This window comes from Manis javanica, chromosome 6, assembly GCF_040802235.1.
Source record: "Manis javanica isolate MJ-LG chromosome 6, MJ_LKY, whole genome shotgun sequence".
NCBI lineage: Eukaryota > Metazoa > Chordata > Mammalia > Pholidota > Manidae > Manis > Manis javanica.
In genome coordinates, this window is record NC_133161.1 from 121,434,244 (window position 1) to 121,446,292 (window position 12,049).

The following is a 12,049-nucleotide window of genomic DNA, read 5'->3' on the forward strand; positions in this document are numbered from 1 at the left end:
AAATGGAAATTAAGTAAAACCCCATGGATGAGACTTTCTGGATAGAAATGTGAACGAGAGTAAACGGACAGTACTTGGTTTGGCCAGACATCCTAATAGGAAAAGTACAGCAGTCAAGAAAATATTTTGGAAGAAAGACAAATTTAACATCGATTTTGATTGTGGTGTCAGAAGAAAGGCATGCATTATAGAAGACTTCTCAGAAAAGAACAGTTTCCCCTTCTCTATATGTATTACGATAGGAATTCATAAATTCTTATGATTCCTTTTTGTCACCTGTGAGCAAACAATTTTATAATCTCTCTTTATACATCTGACACCATCTTACAGAATGGTCTAGTTCCCTGTTTCCAACCAGGATGGATGCACTATACAAGAGGCTTAGACAGGGAACAGGCCATCCACACGTCCCTCTCCAGGAGAGGTCTCAGAGGTGAAAAGACCATTCCGGGTGTGAGGCAGAGCAGCACGAGCAGGTAAGCACAATGTCTGAAGGGAGTGGATGGGCAAGGAGGAAGTACGACGGAATGCCGTCAGAGTTAATCAGCTGCTCTAAAGGTCTGGCGTCAACGACTAAAATTCAGAAAGCCCCAAGAGGCAGGTCTGGGAAGGAAATTTGCCAACAAGTACAGAGGCTGCCATACCCAGGGTAGAATTGTAAACAGGACTTGATTGATGAGAAGCAAGTAGGAATTTTAGGTATTGGTCATCTTCTTAGACTAGGGAGTGTTAAAGCTGACTAGGTGTCCATGAAGCCTGAGCTTCAAAGGCTCCCTCTGTCATATACAGTTTAATCAGATGCGCAAAGCAGCTTCTAAATAAGAGGTTACCAACTCATTCTGAGGGATTTAAGGATTTAGCTGTTTGCCAAAGAGAAGTTGTAGTTAAGACTTTCATCCCAAATTAAGGCAAAGATTACAACCCTGAGCCTATGCCATTGCCTCCAGTTCCTTAAATCTGTCTAGCGGAAGGAGCTGGCCTTCTAAACTTGTCAAATGTCCAGTTTACCGGAGAGAATCAAGTGGCTCCCACTGAGGGGGAGAGTGAAGCAGAGGTACCAGGAATCAGTCAGGGACTTAAACTCTTCCCAGCCTCTCTTCTCTCCCGGTTTCCATCATCTTTGGGAAATCACTGACTGGTTTCCATATGGAAATGAACTTTGTCAAATATACTTTAAAATGTGTCTTCCCTTCCCTTCTCCCTACCTTCTCCACTAAAATAGAAACCAGGTACTTTTACTTTTTACTTAAATTACAAGGAAAAAAACTGATGTCAGAAGAGAAGTATGGCTTCAATTACCTATCAGATTGCCCACGTTATTATTGTTGCCCTTGTCTCCTGCTGCCTCCGTCTCATGGGAATCCCACTGAGTATCAACAGAAGATGATCTTGACTTACAGAACTTACCTTTATGCATCACTGATAAGGCTTCAGGCAACACTGTAACACACTAGGGCGTTACTTGGGGATGAAATGCTAAGCAAAATGAAGACCAGCCACCTGTTCTTTTCCATAATGACTTCCAGAGTAGTCAGACAGGTCTCAGTCTTGCAAGGAAGTGGAGAGAACAAAGGGGAAACACAGCCTTGTTTTCTCCCCTCACCTTATGGTTTGTAAATGAGTCACTTTAGTGGTGAGATGTCTTCACTTATGCATATATACTATGTATATACTTTTACTTTTTTTATCTTTTTTTCAATTAGTAGGTTATTTTGAAGAGCAATTTTGAGTCTATGGAAAACTTGAGTAGGAAATACAGAGTTTTTTTATGCCCCCTCAATCTCCACCCACGCACAGCTCCCCCATATTAACATTTTACAGAGTGTGGTACATTTGTTAAAATAACCCAAATCTAAGACGTTATTAACTGAAGTCTGTAGCCTACCTTAGGACACACCCTACGCCTGTACATTCTAAGGCTCTGACGGCGAATCCACCACCACATCCTCACACAGGACGGCCTCCGGCCTTCATGGTGCTCTGGGCTCCACCTACTCACCTTCCCCCACTCTCCCTTCCCTTTTATTTTTAAAAATCATAATGTAACAGAAAAAAATTACAAGCTGTTTTTTTTCTGTAGGATGTGCTAGATCTACTATTTTATAGGGAAGTTAAAACTTACTGGTTCAACAAATTCAAACTTCTTTTTCTCTTGAACCTCTTGAATTTTAAAGACATATTCTAGTGATGCTTCATAGAAGTTTTGATGTTCTCGGTCAATCTGTGTATCTGCCTAAAGAACAAAAAACAGGCAAATTATGATACAAGGAATGGCTGTGGATGGTTCTATGTGGAGAAAGACTCAAATCCTATTCCACCCTGAAATCTTTATTAAGTCTTACAAAAAGTTTTGACATAGCAGTTAGGTCTTTGGAATAGGAAAAACACAGTTCTTGCCCCCAAGAACTTATAGGGTATGAAGTGGGAAGGAAAAAAAACCACACAGAGGAAGCATACATCATTCACTACATTAAAACAAATTATAAAAGATGTATATAAATGTATATGAAAATCTATTTATAGGAAAAAATTCTGGGAGAAAATGGTGGTGGCTTGAACTGAATCTTAAGATGACCAACTGGCAGTGAACAAAGATAAGAAGGGGCCACTCCCATGAAAACCTCCAGTCACATGAATGATTGACAGTTTGGCTGCAGAGTGAATAAGCGGACAGGAAGGACAAGGCTGGCATCACAGAAAAGACCTTGAACACTGCGCACAAATCTGGATTTTAATGGGGGAGAATCAGCTGAGAGGATTAAGCAGCAGTAAACTAGGTAAACTCTTAGAAAGAGAATAGTGGTGGAAGCAAAAAATAAAAAATTACAGTGGTTCTAACCTAATGCATCTTGCTCTTTTAATGCTCGGCACATTTTTTTTTCTTTAAAAGTGCAGTGAGGGTCTGTTGATAAAGTGTGGGAGAAGTGTGACTGAGATCATTTCTTTTCGACGTTGCCTCTCTTCTATGCCCACTGTCATCCTCAGATGCCCTTAAAACTGATTTGGTTTAGCAGAGCCATGGATTTCTCTTCTTGCCCAGTTTCTCGCACTGCTCTCCCAGCTCAGATTACTAAAAGCAGATGAAAGAACAGGCTGTGTGGAACTAAGTGTCCTCCAATAACAGTTTGGGAATAGAAAATTGCTTTGGAGCCATTTTAAAATGATAATTTCACATAAAAAAAAAACTTCCTTAAAAAAAAAGATAAAAATAGGTTTGCTGGCTTGGACATCACAGTATCTTAAAACTTCATTTGAAACACCTTTAAAAATAATTGTATATACTTACTATAAATTTATATAAGTAAAAATAACCAAGTGGTATTAACAATTCACTAGGGAGTTTTAAAGTTGAGAATTCAAGTTTCTAACTAATATGTAAGAACAACATATAAATCAGGAAGGACATTTGTACTACAGCCTTCTCAGTTCCCAAAGAGTGTTTGTGTGTGTGTGTGTGTGTGTGTGTGTGTACACACACACACACACACATGCCAACAAAAGAAAATCAGCATTTCAACATAAATCATGTTTATTTTCTTCTCACTATTGTTTAGAGGAACACACAGTTTATAGAATGAGTGTTAAAAAGGTATAGGTGATTGTATGCTAATAAATATTTAACAATTGGCAGGGAAGGGGAGCCTCATTTGCAGTATTTACTGGTTAATTATTCCCCAGATAGCCAGTTCCAAACCACACACTCAACATCACTGAGGCATTAGAAAGAGATGAGAAAATTGGCTCTCCGAGAGAAATCTCTGGTACATCATGGGGTGTAAAGGATGCAAGGATATTTCAGTCTCAGATATACCTTTCTATTCCACAAGTTATTTCTGAAGCTTTTGTTTACTTTAAAAGATAATGTCACTGATTGTATCAGCGAGCACATGGGAACAAACTAGCATGCTGAGAGACACCTTTAAGGCCTAAGACAGTATCTGTGGTCAACAAAGCCACACAGAGAAGTCATTCACACAGTAGGCCTAAACACTACCGACTAACAGGTGCACCTGCGAGACTGGTCCCTGGCTGGCAGGTGGGGATGTGGGTTCAGGAAGGTTCCCCCAACCCTAATGGGGAAGTGTAGCTCACTGTGGCTATTCTGTTTGTGTAAACAATGTGGTTTATTTTCAACACCTGCTTTCCCTCTGGGAGTCTGGAATCGGGGTACATAATAAGCAAAGGGTACCTGTGTGATCAGCCCCTAATAAAAACCGTGGGTACTCAGTCTATAATGAGTTTCCAATATACAACGTTTCACACGTGTTGTCACAACTCATAGCTGGGGGAGTTAAACATATGTTTTTTTCGGTCTCCACCCAGAGAGGGCTCTTGGCAGCTTTACCCTATACATCCTTTGCTGATTCTTCTGTATGTCCTTTCACTATAATAAATCACAGCCATGAGTCTGCCTAGCAATTCACCAACCTGGGAGTGGTCTCAGGGACCCTGACATGAGTATTGAGTCATTTCCTCAAGAACTTATTTACCCTGCATAATCCCATCTCAGCAAAAGAGGACAAGAAAAAGGATGACTATTACCATTTGCTATAGATGTTTTCCACTGTCTCCAATCTAGATAACCAAATTTGATATAACAAAAGGTTATCCAGAATGTACACAGCTTAAGGACTACCACAGCTTAATTTCTTGCAGTCTAAGATTTAGAAAGGCATTCTTTTACTTAAGATGAATCCCTTTAGTACCTAAGCTCATAGTGTGTGGTTCAGTAACAGACACTTGCTTATTCACCAACCAGCTCTGTTGCTATGTATTTTACACTGAATAAGTAGGACAACCATACAATTTGTTGCCCAAGCTTTTAAAACTGAAAAGAAGCACTAGTCATAATTATGCCTGAATAATAGGTATAAGCTGTGTTTTACATGGCAAAGGGGATATTAAAGTCATCCTAGTAAGAAACCAAGTTAATTTCTTCAGAAAACCATATAGTTCTTCAGATATCTAAACTCTTCCCCACCTACAGTAAGCTCTCACAGTATGAAAGAGATGAAGAAGCCTCAGATGCTATTTGTCAAAGCATTCCCAGAGGAGAAAATTTAAGCTGGATTCTGACGAATGGAGACATTTAGAGTAGATGGAGCTAAAAGGAAAAGAGTTTGAGAGAGGGGATACAGTCAGGAAAAAGTTATGCTTCAGTAGATCAAAAGATTTGGTTTGGAACAGTCAGAAGTGAGAGTTAAGGCAGAAAAGACTGAGTAAGTGCAAACTTCAACCTATAGAAAGTGCAAAAGATTAAGGAAGGTGTTGACTTGTCAAAGCAGCATTTCAAGGAGATGAAAGTGTGAACACTGTAGAATCCTTGATTAAATGGTGGAGCTGGGTGCATGCTAAGACGAGGAGACCTCTCAGCTGACAGGGGTAACAGTGTTTGGCATATCTGTAAGACAGAGAAGAAAGAAGGGAGGAAGAGAAGTCAAAGGATATGGGTAAGAGAAGCAAGGGGGAAAAAAGCCAAAGATAAGTTTGATACAACAAATAATACCTGCACTAACAGAGAATTTAAAAAATAAGAAATAGCAGCACATTTGAGAAAATGGTGATGGGTGAGATTTCACATGCCCCACTGGTCCTGGGAACCAGTCAGCCACGCAGTGCAAAGATGGCCAAGAATGATGAAATTGTGCCCTGGAAGACCCTCATCAAGATGTTACAGACAGTGTGGGGGTAGAAGAGATTTCAGGGACACAGGGAAGGGTAAGAACAGAGATGTAGGGTAGAACCTCAGGGATCCCCCTCATTTGGGAGGTGGGCGTAAGGGAAATCACTGAAGGAGTATTTTGCGACACATGGAAAACCAAAATCTGGACTTCTAAAAGGAATTCTTTTTCCCCTCTACTTTTTTAAGCTTAATATAATAATAATACATATTCATTATTGTAAGTTTACCCATAAATCATTTTTATAACAGAGAAGTGTAAAGGCCATAGGAACTGCAATTCCATCATTAATATTTTCACAGGTAACACATTAAAGCTTGTTTTTAAGCAAACCTGAATAATACCATACATTCTGGTTTAAATTTGCTCCCCTCTCCCCCATTTTATCTAATGAATATTTCCAAATGCTCTTAAAAGATTTTCCAAATAAAACTTTCACAGCCATATCACACTCCAATTTGGTACAAGTGATGTATTTGCCCCATTCTTTTGTAACATTCGAGATGTTTCTAAAATTTGGCATTGTGAGTAACTCCTGGAGCGACATATTTATACAATTTATTTTTGTGTTTATCTCTGGTAATTTATCTTGGGTAAATTCCTGCCAATAGAAAGTTCAATTATCTTGCACATTTAAAATCTTTGAAATATTGTCAAATTTACCGCAAGAATGATTCAATGATTTAATGTATCCAACAGAAAAGCAAAAGTATGTCCAGTTTCCCATGAATTCATTAACAATGGATATATCTTTTAATAAATTAACATCCTGCTATTGTTGTTTTAATACATTGAAGCTTTCAATATTTATTACACTTTGTATAGTTCCTTGATGAAATGCCCTTTCATATTCTGACTCCATATTTTTCCACTGAGACTGTTCTTTTCATACCAATTTGCAAATACATCTTTTACATAAGAGATGATAATCCTGTGTCCTACGTTGTATAAATTCCCTAACAATTTACCCTTTATTTTGTTTTGGAGTTTTTTGAAATAGAGATCATGTTTATGCATTCTTATCTTTCTACATTTCCTTTATGATTTCTTCTTATTTTTATGCTTAGGAGAAATAATCCACTCACTTATGAAATACTACTTCTTTTCATCTACTGTAAAGCCTATAATCTTGACAAGTCTGTGTCTAATTCTGCTTACTCCAATGATCTAACTGATGGCCTTGAAACTTTATCAACACAAGCTGACCCCTAATTCGGTTCTGGAAATGGGCAGCCACTTATTTTCCATGAGAAAATGCATACGGAGTCAGCTATGCAGTGCAGGTGAGGAGGTGCAAAGGGGTCTTTCCGAAAACGATTTAATAAACGTGGTGCCCACAGAAGGACCAGAGCTACTCTGGAAAGCAGCAGATGACTTTTGATGCCACGCTACAGAATTAAATACACGTATGACAGCATCTTGTACAACAGGTTTAATTCCTGGGAGGGTAGAGGAGAACAAAAACAAAAGCAAGCCACATCTTTCCTTATTTCCATTATGTGCTCTGAGGAGCTACATTGGCACACTCTCCATGTTCTGTTCTGCTGGGGGTGTGCCGCGTGGGGCAGAAGTATGTGCTCATGTGTGTGTGTGAAATGGGGCGAGTGGAGAACATTATTAATCATGTAATAGGTTTTTCCAGGCACCAACTAAATACAGGACAAGATGGATATTCTGTTTTACCACAGCTTGTGGGACTGAGGACCACTAATAAGCCAAGTATACTGAGTTAGGCAGTCTGGAAAAACTGAAGCATATCTTCAGAGGACTTTAAGACTAGGATAAAGTTGTTTTTTAAAACACTTGATAGACAGTTTAAGCAACATCTAAGTGTGATCTCTCATACTGACCAAGACTCTGATGAGCCTACAGCCCTTTAAAAAGCTATAATATGAGTCTGGTAGATCCTGCAATTTAGAGTATACCCAACAAGCAGAAAAAGAAAAAAGTCTTCTCACTGTTGAAGGAAGTACTAATCTTTCACTTGGACGTATTAATATTAAACGTCATAAAGCATGTCAAATACCCAGCACACTGCCTTCCCACAGTAAGTACTCATTAAGTGAGCTATTCTTATCATTGTTATTCTATAAAGAGCAGCAGATTCTGAGATACTTACTTCTACCTTTGGGAATTTGTACTTCACAAGCCTTAATGTTGGTGCCCTTTCCACATTTCAGTAGGAAAAGCTTACCTCTTGCAAATGAGACTCCTTTTTTTTTGCAGACAAATTTAAATGTTTGTCAAGAATAGAATAGTATTTTTCACTTTCCTTGTCAAACTTCTTCTTTCCATCCTAGGAGATAACAGTAACAACAACATTCAAATGAGAGAATCAAGAAAACCTTGATTTTCACCATGCCCATCAGATATACAATAAAATTACTTAATAAAGATTGAGCAAGTACCAAAACTTCATGAAGAGGGATGTGAAACACAATTCATATGAGTATGTATTCTTCTCCCAAAGATGATCTTGGAACAATAGTGTAGAGGGGACCAGGCTGGCTACAGGAAAATCACTATGAGTGCTTTCTCAACAAGAGATGCTGGTCTAATAAGTCTGGGATAAGACCAAAAGAAAATGTCTCTCTTAATGCTTTTTGGTGATTCAGATGAGCTAATTATAATCAATTTAGAGAACCACTCGCAGACACTTTTCAAGAAATCTTTCCCAGCCACAAAAAGACACCTGACATTTCTCACAATTCATTCTTGAAATGTAAGAAAATGGACTTTTTACATGCTGGTAGCATGAAATAAACAAGACAGTTAAAAGTCAAATCAAAAGGATCAGTAAAATGTATATCATATACACTCAATATAACTATTAGCTGAACTTTGCGTGTCCCTACAATGACACTGTTGCACAGGGGTAGCTGTCACCCGGCTAGCCTGTTGTGGAGGGTGACTTTACCTTTCACCTTATAGCATGCTTCTATAGATGTGCAAATGGAATAAAATCCTAAGTGGAATAGGACATGCTTGGGCATATAACCTTCTCCAACTATAAATATGTTACCCACCAGGTATGCCTTTTTCCATTTACGAGTCCACATGAAATAAATACTAGTTAACCACACTCAAATTTTATTGGCCAAAGAAGTGATTTCAGTATTTCTGGAAGGGCAATTGTTGGACCACTTTAACCAGATTCGAGTATTTTTAAGCTTATTCAAAATGCAAATTCTTGTTTCCCACAGTCAGAGATTCAGGCTTTGTTATTTTTAACAAATTATATGACTGTCATGCATAATGCTTTTTCATTACCTCCATAAGAATTTGAAGGAGGTTAAATAAAAATAATGTACATATGGACGGGAGGAGGTGGGAAGGAGGTGGGAAGGAGGGGAAAAAGGCAGAAGGCAGGCAGGCTTCTGGCCTGTCCTTCCCGCTATCTTAGGTGGTCAAGTATAGGTTAACAGACAGGTAATTCTATTTGGATCCAGCGGCATTTCTGGACTTTTTATCTCCTCAGTTATATTTCCAAGAATCCATCATGATCTAGCTCCTTATATAGAACTTCAGAAAGTTAGCTGGTAAAATTTTGTTGAATAGGGAAAAGCAAGTAGAGTTCTGCTATAAATGTTCAAGTCACTTTTAGGCTATTTAGGAAGTATGATGTACAATAAAATATTATGCTGGTAAATGAGAAAAAACAAGTCAAAATCTTCAAAAGATTCTTATTACTTAAGGAGAAAATATGGTCCTACAAAAAGAAAGAATTGTTAAATAAAGAGTGGTATTCCCATCCAAAAAGAGTCTGCGGAGGAACTCACATTAACAAAACACAGAGTAGCAGAGCAGACCCAAAAGGAAGCAGAGGGGTCCAGGCTCAGGGTGGGGGAGTGTCCTCCCCACTGCTGGGACAGACACCTGGGTGGACACTTCATGATTCATTCATGTTACTCTTTAACCTGGTGTTTCATGTCCACGACAGATCTGATCAATTCAGTTTTCCAAAAGGCTCTCTCACTAGCCCTTCTGAGCCCTTTTATTCCCTCTCTAGGCCACTTCTCCTATGACATAAATGCTCTTTTCTTCCAACTTTCACACATTCAAGTTATACTACTTTTAGCATCCAGCTCGAATACAGCTAATTCCCTCACCATCAGCTCTCTCTTCCTCTTGAATGCTCATACAGCTTTACAGATGGGTTTCATACAGTGTTCATGCTCTACACTGTAGTAGAGAAATTTATGTATATACTGTTTTCCTTAAAATTGAATATTTGAGGGAATGCTCAATAAATATTTAATGAAGTTCCTCCTCTTACAACACTGGGCACCAAAGTCCCTCACACACATTCCACTTGTTCAAAAAACCAATATCCATGATACAAGGGACAATTCTGCACAAATGGCCTTAGCTCAGTCCTGATGGTACATGAACACTGCGAGCAACCTGCTGCATTATATACAGTAGCGTGCACAAAACTGCCTCACTTTCCTTTTACACTTAAAATTTCTCACTGTGCATAGAAGAATAATAAACTGGTTTGGGAGAAAAGAACTCAGCTATAGTGACTACACTTCTAGCTTTGTTTGGAAATGTTAATTCAGTGCCAACACACTAGCATTCCTGGCAATACAATAATCATTCCCAGAAGCACCTCCTGGACACTTATTCAAATCCTGGCCAGTCACACTACTGGGCCAGCAAAAGTAATCAACTCAAAGGTTCCAAAGTTATAGACCACAAAAATACACTATGTTTTAGCATAAAATTAAGGAGCTGAGTTAAAGGAGTATGCCACATTAAAGACAACTATAATCTACGGAAATATGTTCTGGAAAACAAAGGACACTTCTCTGTGCAACTCACATCTCCCCGCAAAAAGCCATGATTTACTGCTCACGCAGGCCAAGTCTTCTTTGGACTAAGTAACTTAACAGCAAACAGCTACTTCTTGTCTACTCTGTTACATGTGGATATCAAGCTAAGAATCTTCTCTGAAACCAGTGCTGCAGAGGGAAGGGAAAAATTACCCATAAATGTTTACTAAATACTGTGTGTGATTGCTATCTTCCTATTGTCATAGTATAACTAAAAAAACAAAAAATAAAAAACAAAAAAGAGACATTATAATGGTATGTTGTTAATCCACAGTGAGTGCATTTATACTAAATTGTTTAAAATGAAGTCATATGTATGTACAAATACATGATACATGTTTGAGTGTATATTATAAAATTTTAAGTTAGGTCATCAATAATAGCAAATTAGTCCCCAAACCCAATTATAGCTAGCACAAGTATAAGTGAGTTCTGGGTGTGCAATCAATTTGCTTTCCAAACTAGACACATTTCCTCTGAGCACAGTGATATTATCACTTAGTTTCTAGCAACTGTGGTGGAGCCACACCTCCATTTTCCACACTGAAGCAAGGAATGTGAATAAAATTCTCAGTGTCAGTTTTACTCTAAGTTGTTGTGTATAACAACACAAGTGTCAGAATATTTATAAAAACTATAGGTCTAAGTGTATCACAGAGAAGGGACATAGTGGATCTCTGGCAACTTGCTGCACTGATGGACAGTGACTGCATTGGGGTATGGGTGAGGACTTGATAATATGGGTAAATGTAGTAACCACATTGTTTTTTCATGTGAAACCTTCATAAAAGCATAAGAGTGTATATCAATCATACCTTAATAAAAAATAAAAAATAAAAAACTATAGGTCTATTTTGCAGAGAAAAAAGATTAAATTATATACAATTGTTAAAAACAAGGTCAAGCCAATGCCACCCCCGACCACAAGAGGGAGCCAGAGATGATGATACTACCACATTCAGAAAAATCAAATTCTCAAAATGCTTTCTAATCGCATTTTTTCTGTAAGACTGCTGTGAAGCTTTGTTTAAGCAACTGTCTTAGCAACCTTTATTTTCATGTCACCATGATATAAATTACTGAAAATAATATGAAAAAATATTTTCTGTATTTCTTTTTTAAAAAACTGAACATGTTAGGATTTATGCATCAGATTTTAAAGACAATTTCAATACTATAATTGCCACACAGGATATTGCAGAGCTTCCCTTACAACCATTTATGTCATTGTAAATAAGCACTACATGTATATTTTGAAAAATTCTTCAAGTGAATGCACCATAGAAATAGTCATATGAAGAGTAATAATATACCAAAAGCTAAATTTCTTTCTCAAAAACTTGTGGAATTCTTATAAACTGACACTGTGCTCAGCACTGAGAGGATAAGATACACTCCTGAATACTAATCCTGGCCAGACTCCTTCTTCTTCTGATGGTGGGATTTACTCACTGCTTAAAATGGCAACGTGGAGTGACATCACTATCTCTTAAACCCAAGGAGAGCCAGATGCTAGGATATTCCAACCACATG

The 12,049-nt window shown here is 38.1% G+C and overlaps 1 protein-coding gene across 3 annotated transcripts in view; it reads right to left on the reverse strand.

Annotated features, from left to right (window-relative positions):
* Positions 1–12,049, reverse strand: part of ARHGAP42 (Rho GTPase activating protein 42) — a 259,498-nt gene that overhangs the window by 60,435 nt on the left and 187,014 nt on the right. For all 3 annotated transcript variants that reach the window (XM_073239416.1, XM_037025624.2, XM_073239417.1), the window contains 2 exons: positions 7,876–7,977; positions 2,123–2,233 (listed from right to left, as the gene is read on the reverse strand). In XM_073239416.1, coding sequence (XP_073095517.1) covers positions 2,123–2,233; positions 7,876–7,977 — 213 coding nt within the window. The remainder of the gene's footprint in view (positions 1–2,122; positions 2,234–7,875; positions 7,978–12,049) is intronic.